General features: G+C 51.1%; 1 protein-coding gene across 1 annotated transcript in view; it reads left to right on the top strand.

Moving 5' to 3' along the window:
* The window catches only part of ARFGAP3 (ADP ribosylation factor GTPase activating protein 3), a 41,806-nt gene extending 24,775 nt beyond the window's left edge, over positions 1-17,031 (top strand). The window contains exons 13-17 of the mRNA XM_034643690.1: positions 4,035-4,166; positions 8,705-8,828; positions 9,695-9,785; positions 14,341-14,462; positions 15,968-17,031. Coding sequence (XP_034499581.1) covers positions 4,035-4,166; positions 8,705-8,828; positions 9,695-9,785; positions 14,341-14,462; positions 15,968-15,985 — 487 coding nt within the window. The 3' untranslated portion in view covers positions 15,986-17,031. The remainder of the gene's footprint in view (positions 1-4,034; positions 4,167-8,704; positions 8,829-9,694; positions 9,786-14,340; positions 14,463-15,967) is intronic.
* The last annotated feature ends 272 nt before the right edge of the window (positions 17,032-17,303 follow it).

The raw sequence follows: 17,303 nt of genomic DNA, 5'->3' as shown, positions 1-17,303 counted from the left end.
CTGACGGGCTCCGTCGCACACGTCTGGAAGGGCATTACTGTCGTCTGGCCGTTATGTAGGCTTCAGGTGGTTTCATATGTACGTGATGGACGTCTGCTTCACAAATACAGCCAGTACAGATCCATGTTAATATTAACTAGAAGCCAGTTGTGAGATCCATTCTTCAGAGTTCATTGGTTAGTACTATCCTTAAAAAATTCTTCTCACATACTTCCCGTTATTTCAGTCCAGATGTTTTACCAAAAACAGTGAGCAGTTGAGTGGTGTTCCTGTCGGAGATGGCGGGGGCGGGGGGGGTGGTTCTCTTTGCCTGCTGTGAGTCACCTGTACGACACACCAGGTTTCGGTTTCCGTAGAGGTCACTCCCGAAGTATGCCTTTTAAATATATTTAAATACATTTTCTACGTGATAAAATTAAATTTGTAACTTGATTTGAGAGCTTCATACACATCAGATCATTTCAGATTCGCTCTTTAAATGAGCGAGTGCGTCTTTGACGAGGAGACTCGAGGTGACGTGGGTTCCACATTGGCCAGTTTGGCTTCTCCACACCTTTTTTATTATTTCACTGCTCATTAGCACCTGCTGCCCGTAAAAGCATAGAAAAGTAAAGAAATTTCAAGTTAAGTCAGCACCACTGCTTGGTGGCCAAGTAGCAAAGAAATGGCTGCAAGTGAAGTTATCCATGGAACGGGCCCTGAGAAACTTCTGGAGAACTTCACTGGCTCTAGGTCACTGATCGGCTCCCAGGGGGCTATATCTGCCTTGTCAGGAGCCTCAGGAATCCAGAAGCTCTTTCTCCAGAAGCTTTAGTCAGAAGAGTTAGTCCTAAGGCCTTTCTTACTATGAAACAGTGATTTGTGGTTTGAAACGTGGGAGCAGGTGTTTTTATACAGACGTCACTTAGTGGGCTCCCGCCAGAGAGACCTTGGCGTGTCCTCATCCCCTGCAGGTTGTCCACCAGGAGCGTGAGTGCCCCTGCTCGGTTGTAACCACTGCGAGTAGAACAAGGACACTCTTAGTTCCCTGGCAACTGAGAGAAAGAGGACACAGCCTCTGGGAGAGCCAGCACATTCGCTCTGTGAAGAGCGTGCACTGCTTCCAAATTATTCATTAGCCCATTAGAAGTTGAACATTATGAATTATGAAAGAATGCTGTTTCTATTAAAAATAAGATCCACCATATCTTTGGGCTTTTTAAAATTGAGTTCCATTATATTCAGGATGTAAACAATGTAATTATATACTGAGTACAAAATAATGACCCTAGAACAATTTGCCCAGCCTCCTGCAGTCAGCGTGGCCTTCACTGGGGTAGACAGTTGTCTACAGCTCCAAATCCCATTCATACATGCTGCGGGGGTACTTCTGTCACGGGCTTGTAAGGAACGTCTTCAGGGTTGGATGCGGATGGAGCGCGAGGGTAAAATCCAAGGGACAAGCACTGAGAACCAGGATCCAGAAATCAGAACATTAGAAAGTCAGTCATTGGAAGTCGGGGACGGCTGTTGCTCAGTCAGCCATCCTTCCAGTGGGCCTGAGGCCTGGCGGGGCAGCTGACTGTGCCCCCGAGGGGTGCTGCATGCCCCACCCTCCACGTCGGTCGGCACAGAGAGCCCACCCCCACGCCCAGCCGCCCCAGCACGCAGAACACTGTCCGGTGCTCCTGCTGACCGGTGGGATCCTAGCAGGATGGCTTTCTCTCTGCTGAATTTTCCATAGCCCAGTCATTCAGAAACTCCGATGCCCCGTATATTCCAAGATAAGCACTTGGGCGTATATGAATGAAGACCGGTTCCTTGGAGTGACAACTAAATCTGCGACACCCTAAGGCCCAGCAGCTCAGAGTTGTGAAGAGTCTGAAAGCTCCAGCCACCCCCTGTCCAGTGCTTCCCGCCCTGCCCCGCCCCCAGCATCGTCCAGGGGACCACGTGGTCCCCACCTGCGCGGCACTCCCTCTCCTCCTCAAGACAGCCGTTCGGTCCAAGGGCAGCTCCATGAGGAATAATACCTCCACTTACACACCTCCCTGGGTTTCTGAGCCCAAATCAGCCAGCCCCGTGCGGGCAAGGACTGAGTATGTCTCCTTGCCCTGCGTCCTCAGCTCCTCATGGATGCTTACTAACGATTTCTTAAATTGCTCATTGACTTGGTCTTAATTCTTCTGCTTGAGCCCTTACAAATAAGTCTCTCTAATAATTGAAGGTAACTTTCCAGGCCAATGTGCCTCCCACATTTTGGAAACCTTCTTTCTCTGAGCCACTTGAAGTCTCCTTGTCCAAGGCTCCAGGCTCACCCGCCCATCAGCCACAGAGAGAGCCTGGCCCGTTCCTCGCCGACACACAGATCCACTCTGAGCCTGCGTCTTCCTTCCTGGGGAGAGGAGGCCAGTGTAATGAGATTTGCTCTTAATGACCTCCTTGCTAGAGAAGGCAGTGGCCACTTTTGGAAATTCTGCTTTCTCTCTATTACCCCTGTAAAGTCAAACCATCTGCTTCAAATAGCAAGTTTATCCCTCCTCGCTTTTTTTCTTCTTCTTTTTTTTTTTTTAACCAAGAAAAAGAGTATGTTCTCACCATTTCCACTCCCAGATCTTAGCTCATCTGGGCCCTTGGCCTGTTTGTTCTCGCAGGTTCCTGCTGCCCGCTCTGATTACAGGCGCCTCTGGCTGCCCAGGCTTTCCTTCCGTCTCCGTACTTCTCATGACGTCGTGTGCCGCTTTTGTTACTCTGCAGAATGCCTGGTGGCGTTTTTGAAAGCCTCCACAACCTCTGCAGCACCCTTCCTTCCTCAGGACCTAAGCCTTGGATCTGCCCCTTCTGAGCGTCTTGAACCCCACCTTTATTTTTATTTTATTTTTTTTAAAGATTTTATTTATTTATTTATTTGACAGAGATAGAGACAGCCAGTGAGAGAGGGAACACAGCAGGGGGAGTGGGAGAGGAAGAAGCAGGCTCCCAGCGGGGAGCCCGATACGGGGCTCGATCCCAGAACACCGGGATCACACCCTGAGCCAAAGGCAGACGCTTAACGACTGAGCCACCCGGGCGCCCCAGAACCCCATCTTTCAATGGAGTGCGTATCTGGCAGGGCTCTTTTCCATCCTAGGCTGTTGTGAATTGTGAGACTCCATGGCACGTCCCCCTCAGCCGTCCATCTCTGTCCTGTTCCAGACAAAGCCGGCTGCTCACTGTCAGGACCTGTTCTGTCAGCCTGCAGGACGGAAAGCTGCCATTGAGTTTGGCTCTCGAAGCAAGGCCCTGCTCAGTGATGCTCGGCTACAAAAGTGTAAACCGATCTAGAAGGCCAGCATCTCCTCAGAGAAGCTGACGACAGATCAGGTCCACCCCGAGCTCCAGGCTGCCGGAGCGTTTGCAGACGGTCCAGTGATAGCCGTCCGTAGCTGCGTGCCTGACTCGAGGAGGCAGCTAATTAGCGTCCTTTCCGTGAAGTGGGAGTTGAGAGTTAGTGTTAGGATTGAAGGCTTACACTGGGGGTAACATGGCAGGGAGTGCCAGCAAGGAGCTCCTTGAATGGGGTTTTTGTTGTGACTACCTAATTGGGCAGAACTAGATGCAAAGAAAGCAAAATATGTAACCTCGAGTTGGTAAAGACACTCGAAGATGTCACGTACTACCGGATGGGCACAGTTAGGCTGCACTGACAAGTATCCCCCCTGTCTTAAAGGCTTAACACAGTGGGGGTTTACTTCTTGTTCAGCTGAAGGTACAGGTGATTGTCCAGATTACCTGGCCTTTGGGTGGCCCCATGATTTTCCTGACGGATGGAGGCTTCTGCCTGAGTCTGTCGCACCTGGAAAACACCACTTTGTCTTCCATGTGGCGTGGGGAGGGGGGACTGGGCGCGTTGAGTGCTGGTACTTTAAGGGCCTTGGAAAGGGCCCTCCTCGTGCCTGCTGCCGTCTCGTCCGTCAGCTCTAGTCCCGTGGCCGCTCCCACCTTCAAGGGCCGGGGAGTGTAGTGTGGAGGACATCAGCAAGGTCTCCCAAGTCACTGTCCCTCTTTTCATCCAGGTACTTGGAGGAGCCGATGGAGTTCAGGAGCAGTTCTTTCTCCAGCTGGGATGACAGTTCCGATTCTTACTGGAAGAAAGAGACCATCAAAGATACTGACGCCATCCTGAAAACCACAGGCTATTCAGACAGGTAGGAACACAAACAGGGGGATTGTAAATAGTGAGGCCACGCAGCTCTAGTGAAAATCTCTAAGACTAGTAAATGATTTTATTGTACTGTTTCAAGAATGTTCTTCGCATCCTGGTCTGTTTTCTGACCCTGCAATCTTGCCTTTCCCAGAATGTCATAGAAATGGAATCATACAGTAACTGGCCTTTTTCGACTGGCTTCTTTGACTTTTCATAGCGCATTTGAGACTCTCGTCATGATGTTGTGTTCCTTCCTCTTTATCGTGGAGTCATGTGTCCCTTCACCTGTCGAAGGAGCATCTCCAGTTGTTGGTCATTATGAGTGAAAGATTTCATAATCGCCCGTCCAAACCAGGGAGCTGCTGAGCGTGCAGGGAGACGTGACGAATACATTGGGACAAGAGGCACAGCCTGGGACTGTGCTCGGTGACAGGAGACCCTCATTCTGTGTCCTGTGTGACGTGGGGCAGCGTCATGTGTGTATTACGAACAGTGTCCTCAGTACTCACTCACTAATGGGTCTGTGGCGCTGAAGAGGGATAGGACCGGTCTGTGTAAATAGGAAAATTCCTTCAAATGTTGGGTGCTTTGGGTATTATTCATGTTTTTATTAGAATTTTCAGGCTTTTTAAAGTGGCCTGAAATCCTTTTACAAAATTACTACAGTCAGCTTTTTAAAAAGTGAAATGGCATTGGCATACATTATAAATGAGAAATGCATTTGCCTTGCCTCAAATTAGTTTAACCTATTTGGTCTAGATTTTTTTTGTTTTCATTTTGTGTACTGAGAACACTTAAGATCCATATTTCAGCGAATTTCAAGTATATGGCGCGGTATTATTTACTATAGTCGCCGTACTGTACTTTCCATCCGCAGAACTTATTCATCTTGTAAATGGAGGTTTGCGCCCTTTGAATATCTGCCCATTTCCCCTGCCTCCAAGCCCATGGGAAACACTATTCTACTCTCTGTTTCTGTGAGTTTGACTTTTTTTTTTTTTTTTTAAGATTTTATTTATTTGAGAGAGAGTACAAGCCGGGGGAAGGACAGAGGGAGAGGGAGAGGCAGACTCCCCGCTGAGCAGGGAGCTTGATCCCAGGACCCCAAGATCATGACCTGAGCCGAAGGCAGACACTTAACCAACTGAGCCACCCAGGCACCCTGACTTTTTTTTTAAATTCTAGATTCTACCTATAAACGAAATTGTACAGTATTTTTCTTTCTCTGTTTGGTTTATTTCACTAGCATGATGTCCTCCAGGTTCATCCATGTTGTCACAAATGGCAGGATTTCCTTTTTTTTTTTTTTTTTTTTACAGCTGAGTAATGTTCCATTGTATATATATTTTCTTTATCCATTCATCCATCAGCAGACATTTTGATTGTTTCCATATCTTGGCTACTATGAATAATGCTGCAGTGAACATGGAAGTGCAGAGATCTCACGATCCTGATGTTGTTTGCTTCAGACACACCCAGAAATGGGATTGCTGGGTTAAGTGGTAGTTCTATTTTTAATGTTTTGAGAGACCTCCATGCTGTTTTCTCTGTGACTCACTCTGCTAATTGACAATCCCACCAACCGTGCACAGGGCTTCCCTTTTCTCCAGTTCCCGTCAGTATGCACCTCTTTTGGTAATTGCCATCCTTACAAGTGTGAGGGGATGTCTCATTGTGGTTCTGATTTGCATGTCCCTGATGATGAGTGATGTGGAACACCTTTGCAGATGCTTGGCCATAAACTCCCTTCTTAGAACTGCTTTTGCTATATTTCATAAGTTCTGATATGTTGTGTTTCCATTGTCCTTTGTTTTAAGATATTTTCTTATCGCCCTTTTGATTTCTTCTCTGACCCATTGGGTATTCAGGAGCGTGTTGTTAATTTGTGAATTTTCCGATTTTCCTCTGGTTGTTGATTTCGACTTTGAACCATTATGGTTGCAAAAGACACTTAATATGATTTCAGTCTTCTTAACTTGTTAAGACCTAACATAGGTCATGTTTTGTGACCTAACATCATTGTCCTGGCGAATGTTTGCGTGCTTGAGAATGTGTGTTCTGCTGCTATTGGATGGAATGTCCGGAATGTATCTGTCTGTCCATTTGGTCTAAGGTATTGTTCAAGTCCAGTTTTTCTTGATTTTCTGTCTGGGTGATCTGTCCATTATTGAAAGTGGGGGCTGAAGTCTTCTGTTGTGATTGTAGTGCTCTCTCTTTCTCCCTTCGGATCTGTTAATATTTGTGGCATATATTTAGGTGCTCCAACGTTGGGTGCATACGTATTTACACTTATTATATCCTCCTGATGAATTGACCTCTTTTTAGTTATATAATGACCTTTGTCTCTTGTTATAGTTTTAATTTTTTATTTTATTTATTTATTTATTTATTTATTTTGAGGCAGGGAGGAGCAGAGGGAGAGGGAGAGATTCCCCAGCAGACACCCCTCTGAGTGTGGAGCCTGACTTGAGGCTTGACCCCACAACTGCAAGATCATGACCTGAGCCGAAATCATGAGTCAGATACTCAATCCGCTGTGTCACCCAGGCGCCCCTACGTTCATGCTTTTTTGTTATTAATTACCCTTCATCAGCTCAGCTTGCACAACTCCTTTTAGCATTTCGGCAGCACCAGTCTGGTGGCTGGCAGGCCTTCTGTTGTATGTGAAGAGTTTCTTTTCTCCTGCAGCTTTCAAAATTCTTTGGCCTTTTTCCGTTACGCTCTGCTTTTTATTCCCATGACTTACTCATTTCGTAACCGGAGGCCTGCATCTCCCTTTCCCTTTTCACCCATTTTGCTCACCCCCTGTTACAGCTTCTGTCTGGTAACCATCATTTGTTCTCCATAGTTTTAGTTCTGATTCTGCTTTTTGTTTGTTTATTCTCTTTGCTTTTAGATTCCATTTATGAGTGGAATCATATTATCTTTCTCTCTCTTTGATCTTTGACAGTTTTGTTATAAGGTGTCTTGGTGAACGTCTCTTTGGGGTGAATCTCTCCGGGGACTTTTGAGCTTCATGTACCTGAATGTCCACATCTCCGGATGTGGGAAGTCTTTAGTCATTATTTCTTTAAGCTTTTTGCCCCTTTCTCCCTCTCTTCTCCTGATGAAGAAGATTCTCCCGTATTGTATTATTTTTTTTCCCATAATGCATAAATTTTTTTCTTGTGGTGCGCCATAATTCATGTAGGGTTTCCTCCCTCTTTTTCATTCTTTTTTCTCCTTTGACTGGATAATTTTAAGTGACCTGTCTTCGAGTTCACAAATTCTTTCTTCTGCTTGATTAAGTCTGCTGCCGATGTCCCCTGTTGCATTCCTCAGCTCCAGAGTTTCCGTTTGTTTCTTTTTTATGATTTCTGTTTCCGTGTTGAACTGCTAGTTTTGTTTTTGTATTGTTTTGCTGATTTCGTTGAGCTGTGTATGTTCTTGCAGGTTGCTGGGCTTCCTTAAGATAATTATTTTGAAATCTGTCAGGCAATTCCTTGGGGCCAGTTATTGGAGAACTGATGTGTTCCCTCTGTGGCATCATGTTTCCTTGATTTTCATGCTCCTTGGGTCTTGTGTTGCTGTCTTTGCATTTGAAGAAACAGTCACCTCCTTCTGTCTCTACTGACTGACTCGGGGTGAGAAATGCCTTCAGCGGCAGACGTGCTGGGGATTCTGAAGCTTTCTCAGACCTTTCCTATGTGTGTGCCCACTCCACACTACTTATTCTTTTGGGGGATGAATTCTTAAGATGGTGTGCCTTTTCTCAGTCCTACAAGGCCAGGTGCTTGAGCTTCCTGTCTGCTTTCCCTCAGTGCCTTTAAGGCTCAAGTTTGTATATTTTCTCCCAGTCCCACAGAGTTGGGCTGGCTTTCTGCACATGCCCAGAAGGCTTGTACTCACCATATGTGGGGGCACGTGCAGGGAGCCGACAATGGGTGGGGGGCTTGTGCAGGGATGAGGTGCACAGAGCATTAGCAGGCACCCATGGGCCAGTTGGGGGCCCCACAGGCAAAGCGTACCCAGTGGCTTGTGAGAGGACTTCCTCATGGCGTCACGTCCACAAAGCGGTCCGCAGGACCTGCATGCCTTTAATGCATTCTGAGCCCTGGCTGCTGTGCTTCCAGCAACTTCCAGCCCCTAAGCCATGCAGATCACCTCAGTATTCCGGATGGGGTGGGAAAGAAGGGGCATCCTCTGCAGTGTCCCACACGGTTGGGGAAATCAGGCACCCACTCAGCACCCTCTTACCTTCCCCTGTGGGAGCTATTGTGGGCCGAGGGGATCTCTGTTGCTGCCGAGCTGTGCCACGTTGGTGGGGGGTGACTCAGGCAAAGTGAAACTATTCCTCTTACCCTCCTCAATGTGTCTGGTCTTGGATTGTTTGTTCCGACAGTGAGCTGGAACCTCTGCTGCATTCCCACGCTCCTGTAAAGACATTCTTGCCTGTAGATGATTGTCAAAAATCAGTGTTCTATAGCGGGATGATGGTAGAAAACTTCTATTCCACCATCTTGCTGATGTCACTCCTGTTTTGGCTCTTTTTAATTGTAGATCTACTGCTCGCCGTAAGCCAGACTATGAGCCCGTTGAAAATACAGATGAAGCCCAGAAGAAGTTTGGGAACGTCAAAGCCATTTCATCAGATATGTACTTCGGAAGACAAGCCCAAGCTGATGTAAGTGTCCAGAGAGTTGGAGTGTGGGCCGTGTAGAGCAGGACGCGAGCAGAGACACGAGGGTCTTGGGGGGAGGTGGTGGGTGCAGAGCAAGATGGACTCAGGCTGCGAGAGGCCGCTGCCTCGGGGTGCTGGCATCAGGACTCGAACCCAGGTCTTCCTGACCGTTCCCCTCGCAGCCCCAGCTGGATGAGCAGCTGGAAGCTAGGGACCAGTTCTCATGTTTCTCTAATTCCTTTCTCGGTATTTTGAACAGACATCCATTGCCTACCTTTGGAATAAATTTCAGGCAATTTTCAATACAGATGTAATTTACTTAATTTTTAAATTGTTATTAATGAAGTTAAATGAGGTAGACATGTTTTTGGAGGGTAAATATATTTATCTTCAGGTTGTTGCCCCTTAGAGGAGTCTTGCTAAGCAGAAGGATCTCACGGCAATGAGGGGGGTCTAAGGTTTTTTGTTGTTTTTTTTTTTTTTAAAGATTTTATTTATTTATTCGACAGAGATAGAGACAGCCAGCGAGAGAGGGGAACACAGCAGGGGAGTGGGAGAGGAAGAAGCAGGCTCATAGCGGAAGAGCCTGATGTGGGGCTCGATCCCATAACGACGGGATCACGCCCTGAGCCGAAGGCAGGCGCTTAACTGCTGTGCCACCCAGGCGCCCCAGGGTCTAAGGTTTTGTTCTAGCGTTGGGAGCGTGCTGGCGCAGAGCTCTTGGAGGTGTGCGTCACTGACTGACGTGTCATTCTCGCTTTCCGGTTTCCCTCATGCTCAGAAGCAAATGACAGCTCCTTCCTGATTCTTTCTGTGCAATTGCTCATGGTATTTGGAGCCTAATCCTTTCTATTCCTTGTCTTCTCTAGTATGAAACCAGGGCCCGGCTGGAGAGGCTTTCGGCAAGTTCCTCCATAAGCTCAGCCGATCTGTTTGATGAGCAGAGGAAGCAGGCGGCAGGTACTAGGCGCGGGGGCGGGGCTGTCTCTACAGCACGGGTGCATTTTCTCTGCACAGACCTTTGTACTTTCCAAGGTTATCAGCAATCGTTATGTGATGCTCTTCCTCCCCCGTGAGTCAGAGCAGACATTCCTATTACTCCAGGCTTTGCATGTCAGGAAACCAAGTCATGACATTTCACCAGCGTCCCCTAGGTTGCCCGGCAAGTCATCTTCCCAAAACAGTGTGTCCTAGTCCAGTGGGAACGTGGTGTCTGATGTGTGTGGTATCGCAGCCTTGCAGGGGGACAGCCCTGGGCTCCTAGCATCACTGACCACTGCCTGCCTGAGACCTTGAGCATTTCATGGCACTTTTCGCCTTAGATTCTCCTCTCCGAAGTGGATGGATGATGCGTCCCTCACAGGGCTGTCCTGAGGCTTCTGTGAGGTGCTGTGTATAAAGGGACACCTGGGGCTCCGGCACCAGCCCCAGGGGACGCAGAAGCAGATAGAACAGGGGAATCCACCAGGCTCAGTCTCCAGGGAAGGCAGAATGTGGCCTTGGGAACAGGCAGGTGGAGAGGGATTTCCTGTCTCCCCCATCCCTCTTAGGGTCCAGACCCCATTGAAGAGAGTCTGGGAGTCCCAGGGAGTGCACCTCAGCCGTGCCACTCTCTGCGTGTACCTCTGGGTCCCTGGGCCATGTTGGATCCCACCCAGGCCTCAGCCCGGCCGCAGGGCTAAGGGAAGGCTGCGTGTCCCTCCTGTGTCACAGCTAACATCAAGGGGCAGGGTCCTCTGAGGTCAGTTCAGAAACTCACTCAGCAGGGGGCCCAAGGGGAGGGGAATCTCCAGAGCCGCCGTTCCAGGCCCAGGACCACCTGTACTGCTTTGTGCCTGGCCCTGGCGGAGCTGGGCGTGCGCAAAGCTGACCAGCCTGGGCAGCCCCCAAGAACAGCTGTTTTCTGAGTCCAGCGAGAAACAGCCTCAAGAAAGAAGGGCATAGGGCAGACCCGAGTGCCTGGGACCTTCGGTGATGGGGTGTGGGGGTGCTAGAAGATCCAGCAAGGCCCTTGGGGTACAGTGAGCATGCCAGGCTGCTGGCTGCTGTGGGAAGGAGCGTCCCAGCTGGAGGAGGGGCTCTGCTGACCCCAGAGACAGGTGGGGGTGCTTGGTTCTGCCCCCCGACCTCACACAGTTGGGCAAGGGCTCTCGGTCAGGCCACTTTCTGAGCTGTCTTCTGCACTGAGTCCGGATGGGTGCAAGGGTGGCTCCTGGACTTGTGTTCTCACCTCAGGGCTCTGGGTGGCCTGGCCTCTTGTCAGGGTAACTTCCTCTTGGGCCTGCCCCTGCAGAGGGGTGCTGGCCCTGCGCCCTTCAGAGGGGAGGGTCTCCGCAGCCCCGCCTCCACCTCCTTGGGCCAGTGCTGGGTCACCTCACGGCCCTGGGGTGGGGGGGGTCAGGTCAGCCCAAAGAACCTGACGTGTTGAAAATCGCCCCCACCCCGCTGTGTGTGTTTTTGTAATTCAAGTTGTTGGAAGTTTCACTCTGAAACGCTGTTTGTTTAAAAAAAAAAAAAAAGCAAAAAAAATATTTGGAGATCAAATGAAAGCAGCCTTTCCAATTGTTGAAGGAAAATTGTGGCCAGCCTGTGTTTACTTTCCTGTCCCCTTTCAGAGAACAAAGGTCCTTTAATTTTTTGGCCTTGTGTGGGTCGCAGACAAACTCCGTCCCTGGGAACTCCCAGTCCCGGTGAGGGTGTCCCTGGCATGCCCCGTAAGGGTGCGCCCTCCCCTCCCTGGCGTCCCACCCTCCCTCCTCGGGCCAGGCCCAGAGCCTGGTCACCCTCGCTCTGCCTCCCCCGTCAAGCCCATCCTGGCGGTTGCCTTCAGTGCCTGGCGTCGAACAGCCCTCAGGCAATGTTTGCCCTTTGTTTCAGTGCATTTCGGCAAACGGCAGAGGCGGTTTAGGAGACTCTCTGGGTTGCTTGTGTTGGAAGCTTCCCCATCTGTGAAATACCAGTGTCATGGGGGCGATCATGGTACCTGTATCATTTCTTTGTGGTGTGAGGGAAACAGTCCAGGTTTGAAAGCCTCCTGGCAAAGTAAAATGCTTCCTGGGGATGTGGTTAACCCAGGAGCCCTGGTCTATTGAGGGCGCTACCCTTTCAGGGTATTGAAAGGGCCAGATGAAAGACGCGCGAGCACCCAGCACAGCCTGGCGCAACGTCGGTCCCCGTAGTCACTCCCCCAGAGCGCGGTCAGCCGGGGACGAGGGACTGCCAGCAACCCCAGCAGCTCGCGAGGCGGCCCCTAGGGCGCCGAATGACAGCAGACGCTCCAAAGCCAGCCTGCCCCCCCCCCCGGGTATCTCTTTCAAGAAAATGACGCTGAGGACCTTGCTCTGAGCCTGTCCACCTGCGAGTGCCAGAGACGTTACAGACCCTCCCCCAGGCGCCAGCCAGGCTCTCCTTCGCTCCAGGTGCCCTTCGGGTTCCCCCCTCTTTGCTTCCATCCCCTCGGGGCGCCTCGGCCACCCTCCGCCTTCCCCCTCGCTCCGGCTGCTTCTACTCCGGGGAGCTTAGCTCGTTAGTGAGGATTAAGGAAGGAAGGAAGATGCACATCTTAACAGAGGCTAAATTAGACCCGAATTTGTTTCTCTCTTACATGTGATTCTGGGGGCAGTTTGGGACATGCGCTGTGTTCCCAGATGCGAAGGGGCGAGGCCCTTTTCCTCCTTACTGCTCCTGACCTCCGCTTTGTACTTCACCTCACGCCGATGATGGCTGCTCGAGCCCTAGGCATCACACCTGCATCCCGGCCAGTAGGAAGGAGGAAGAGGGAGGAAAGGGGCAGGCCCCAGCCCTGTAGGGCACTTCAGCTTACACCCACTGACCAGAACTCTGCCACCTGTATACCCCTTGTTGCAAGGGTTAGCGTTCGGGAGTTCTGTGCAGAGGAAGGGGAGGAAGGGAATGACGCCAGGAAACTGGCGGTCATGTCAGGGCAGCTGCCGACTGAACGTGGTCAGTGAGGGGTCGTGGTCCCAGGGCTGTCCTGCCTTAGCTGTGCTCGCCTGTTTACACATTTCTCCAGTTGGAAACGCGTAGGTGGACGTGTTTCTGCTGACACCCCGTCCATCTCTGGTCCGGACCCACCCAGCCCCTGTGGGCCTCGCGGGGTGGCACAGCAGGGACCCCAGCTCCGTGCGCTTGGGATCTCAACGCTGGCTCCTTGTTTGCTTTGAAGACCCATGTTTAGGCTGGTAGCACCACCTGGTGAGTGGCTGTGCTGGGATTTGAACCCAGATCCAGTGGCCGGGCTGGCCTTCCCCTCTGTTGGCAAAGGCCCACAAAATTTGAAAAACTCAGCTGGAGGCAGAGAGGGGAAGAGCGCGCACCTGAGGCCCCTCCCTGCGTGGTGGACGCGGGAACAGTGCTGTGGGTAAACAGTGTCCCTTCTGGCGGTGTCCGTGTGGAAGGATAAGCACGTGCGTTCTGTGTGTTCTTGGGAAGAGAACTGGCCTCTGTTGCTGAAGGGGCAGGTGGGTGCACTTGTGTTGGGGGGGGGCAGCTGGGCTTGGCTCCCCAGAGGACCTGCAGGGTTTGGACCCACTCACAGCCCCTGAGCCCCTCCAGCTTCTTGTCACACCTCGGTGACAGGCTCACCACGAAAGCCTGGCCGTCAGCTCTGGGGTTGTCGCCACTTATCATAACACCGATGTTCTTCGCCTGTGTTGGTGGACACGCTGCTGTTTATGTCGGGCAACCACAGCTGAAGCCGAGAAACCCAGCGAGCCGGCCTCGGGAAGGAACCTGGGGGGTCCGGTTCTACCCAGTGAGCGGGGTCCAGCTCAGAGTCCGGAAACAGCGCCAGAGAGACCCCAGCATCTGGCTCACCGGCCTGGGGAACCTCCCTTACTCTCGTACTGCGACAGGCTTCCTTCCCCCCCACCCACATGGCGATGAGGGGACGGTCGGCTGTAGTGGCGCCTTAGCCCCCCAGGAACCCCGGGGCAAGCAGACGGCGCCTCTCCCTTGAAGATACACGAGGCCCAGGAAGGCTCTGATCGGGCCTGGGTCACATGCCCACCCCTCCGGCTGGAGTCCAGGCGGTGCCCCAGAGGAAGGGAGGAGGGCTTGTACCGAAAGGGGGGAAGGGATGCTGAGCACACGAGACGTAGAGATGTCTGCCCATCTGCCGTTTACCGAGTACTGACCTGTCAGATCTCGTGTTGAGCACCTGAGGGGAACCCAGGAGCCCAGAGAGGGTGAGGAAGCTCTCCAGAGGCACACAGCTTAAAAGTGGCAGTGCCGGCATCTGAACCCCTGATGGTCCCAACGCCCAGTAGTACATCTTCTCTCATGTGGGGTCTTGCAACTGGCTCATGGTGGGGCTGGCCCTGAAACCAGGTCCTGACCCCACCGCAAGGTTCTTTTCCCTTAACCACAGCTGCTGCATGTGGGCAGAGGGAGGGGAGGGGACCCCACGTTCCCTGAGGTCATCGAGGGCTCCGGGCCCTGGCTTTGCCGTCTGTCGCAGCTGTGGAGTGACCGCCGGCGTCTGCTCTGTGTGCAGGAAGCTATAACCTCACAAGCGTGCTGCCCACGGCGCCCGACATGGCCCAGTTTAAGCAGGGAGTGCGATCCGTTGCTGGAAAGCTCTCGGTCTTTGCTAATGGAGTCATGACTTCCATTCAGGTCAGTGACACTGGGATGACGTGAGCCGAGTGGGGTGGTGGCTTCAAGCTTTGAAAATGAGATTTGGACCCTTCTTCAACTGCTGGCAAATTAGATTTCATGTTATTGATTGATATGTTTGCTACAGTGTAACCCAGGGCATCATGAACACCAGAAATTGTCATTTTATTTTTGCGTACATTTTCTAGTTGGTGACTCTAGGGAAACTGTTACAGGGATTGTCGTGGTCCTGATCTGCTTTTCTATGTTGGGACAGAGAAGTAGTAAGAAGGAAATAAAAATGACCCATTATCCCCCCTCACAAGGAAAACTCCTGTTAGTGCTTTGGTATATTTTATTTTAGTTCTAGATTCCTTTGCATATCTTTTTAAAATTCAAGCAGGATTATGTTGTATATATGATTTGACATTCTCCATGATATTTTGTTACCAGCATTTACTTTTTTTTAAAGATTTTATTTATTTATTTGACTGAGAGCACAAGCAGGGGGGAGGGGAAGAGGGAGAGGGTGAAGCCGACTCCCCCCCACCAGCAGGGATTGGGATGCGATGTGGGGCTCTATCCCAGGACCCTGGATCATGACCTGAGCGGACGCTCTGCCGACTGAGCCCCCCAGGCGGCCCAGGATGCTGCTATTAATGTAAAAACGCAGCCGTGGGCAGTGGCCCTTAGTGGCTGTGGGCACTCGAGCCTCCGGAGGGGCTTCCCAGGTTGGGGAGGCAGAGGGGATGCCCCCACCCTGGAGAGTCCCCTCAGCCCTGGGGCTCCTGCTGCTCTCACTGCCCTTACAGCCCCTACTTAGAGTTCAGAGGATCTTTGTGGCCCTGAGGTCCGCTGAGCCCAGTCCTTACGCGCAGGTGACACCCCTAGTTTTAGGAGGGTCACCCCCCTTTTATATCCTCATTTTCTGGCTGCAGAACTGGAGGGACAGGGGCGCCTGGGTGGCACAGTAGTTAGGCGTCTGCCTTCGGCTCAGGGCGTGCCCGGCGTTATGGGATCGAGCCCCACATCAGGCTCCTCCGCTGGGAGCCTGCTTCTTCCTCTCCCACTCCCCCTGCTTGTGTTCCCTCTCTCGCTGGCTGTCTCTCTGTCAAATAAATAAATAAAATCTTTAAAAAAAAAAAAGAAGTGGAGGGACAGAGGCCAAGTTGCTTCTGCAGGAGATCGCATGGCCGAGCCAGAATTTCAGGGCTCAGACTCCACGTGTGCGCCCCATCCTCCCATGACACCTGCCTCCCAGGGCCCCACACTGGGTCTCACCCCCCAGATTCTTTGCCCCCCCCCGCCGCCCCCGCAGGAGCCGCAGGTGCACCGAAGAGGGCCAGGGCGGCAGGGTGCTCTTCCGGGGGAGGCGCGCCGGCGGGGAGGGGGCAGGGGCGCCAGACAACCAGACGGCTGGCGTCCTATGCTGGCTTGAGGGCAGTTTGGGGAACAGCCCGCAGTCCGTTTGCACGAGAATGAGGAACCGACCCAAGTAAGCCCTGCTCTCGGTTCTCTCTCGGCAGGATCGCTACGGTTCCTAATGCCCACAGGCCCATCCGTACGGGAGAAATTCCTCTTCGGTGAACCAGCGAGCACATCACAGACTGCCCCCGAGACCGCAGATGGGTTTGCTTCTTTGTCACGTGGTGTATGTGCACTACTGAGTTTTAGCATTTCTTTGGAGAAATTCTCATTTTGGATGTAGTAGGAGCTTTAGTGTAATTTCTGTTGTGCATTCCTTCCTGCGCACGGCCCCCCTTGCGCAGAGCCTGCTATCCTTGCTTTATTTTCGTGGAATCTAGTTCCAGCAGGTGGGGGGCCTGGAGACCAGAGCTTCTCCCCCAACTGAGGACTGAGAGCCTTCCTGGGGGGGGGGTGTCTCGGTGCCGTGTGACCTTGGGGCTGAGGGCTCCCCAAGCAGCCGATGCTACAGGGACCCAGAGAAGCAAATTCACAGCACACATGTCATTCTAAAGGGAGCAAAGAATAAAAACAAAAGACCAAAAATGTCTGATTTGACAGATTGCTTCATTTATATTTCCACGTATTAAGGGGATTTCAAAATAATGTTGAAAGTCGTCTGTCCCTTTGCAAATGCTTATTTTGTATGATCTATAAATTAAAAAATAATTTTCAGTGAGTACTTTTAACAGACTAAGCTTCTGCATTGCCAAGGGAATTAATCCTTCCACAAGGTGGTGTTGTTTGAACTGATGGGAAACGCCGAGGTGAGGACTCCCCGAGTGTGTTTACAGACAGATGTAGCGTCCGAATTTAAAATGAAGGAGGGAAGAAGATAGACCCACGGAAAAGATTTCAGTATATGGGAGAAGAGTAGTTGTAACTGGGTAGTTTTGTTAATATTTTTTATCTTAATCTTGGTTTTCAAAAAATTACAGAATGTGTATAAATGAATAAAGACAAATAATTTGGCTGTGTTTTAGACAGCATGAGAATACACTGTTCAGCACAGTAAAATATATTTGGAATTTGATGAACCAGAAGTGTGGTTTCAACGGAATATTTTGTGAATTTTTCTTAAAAGATCAAATTTGTAGACTAAACATAATAAAACCCTTGCAGCAGATTGTGTCGCCTCATTTTTTTTTTTAACAAAAGCTTTTGCAAAGAATCTGGCAAATCAGGCCTCGGGGTATAAGGTGGGTGCGCACTGGAATGGTGGTGTGACCACAGGCATCTCTGCTTTTAATGTATGTTGGGGGCCTGACGTGCAGCTGTCATTAACTGAGGTGGTGTCCCCAGGGCGGTGGCAGGCGGGCGTCCTCGTTGAAAGTGAGGGCGCACACAGTGGCGGCTGCCACGCCCAAGGTGCTGCTGTGACAAGGTGCCCGCGTCCCG

Source organism: Ailuropoda melanoleuca, chromosome 15, assembly GCF_002007445.2.
Source record: "Ailuropoda melanoleuca isolate Jingjing chromosome 15, ASM200744v2, whole genome shotgun sequence".
NCBI classification, from domain to species: Eukaryota; Metazoa; Chordata; class Mammalia; order Carnivora; family Ursidae; genus Ailuropoda; species Ailuropoda melanoleuca.
Note: the sequence above shows the minus strand (reverse complement) of the source record. Positions and strands in the feature narration are given on the sequence as shown.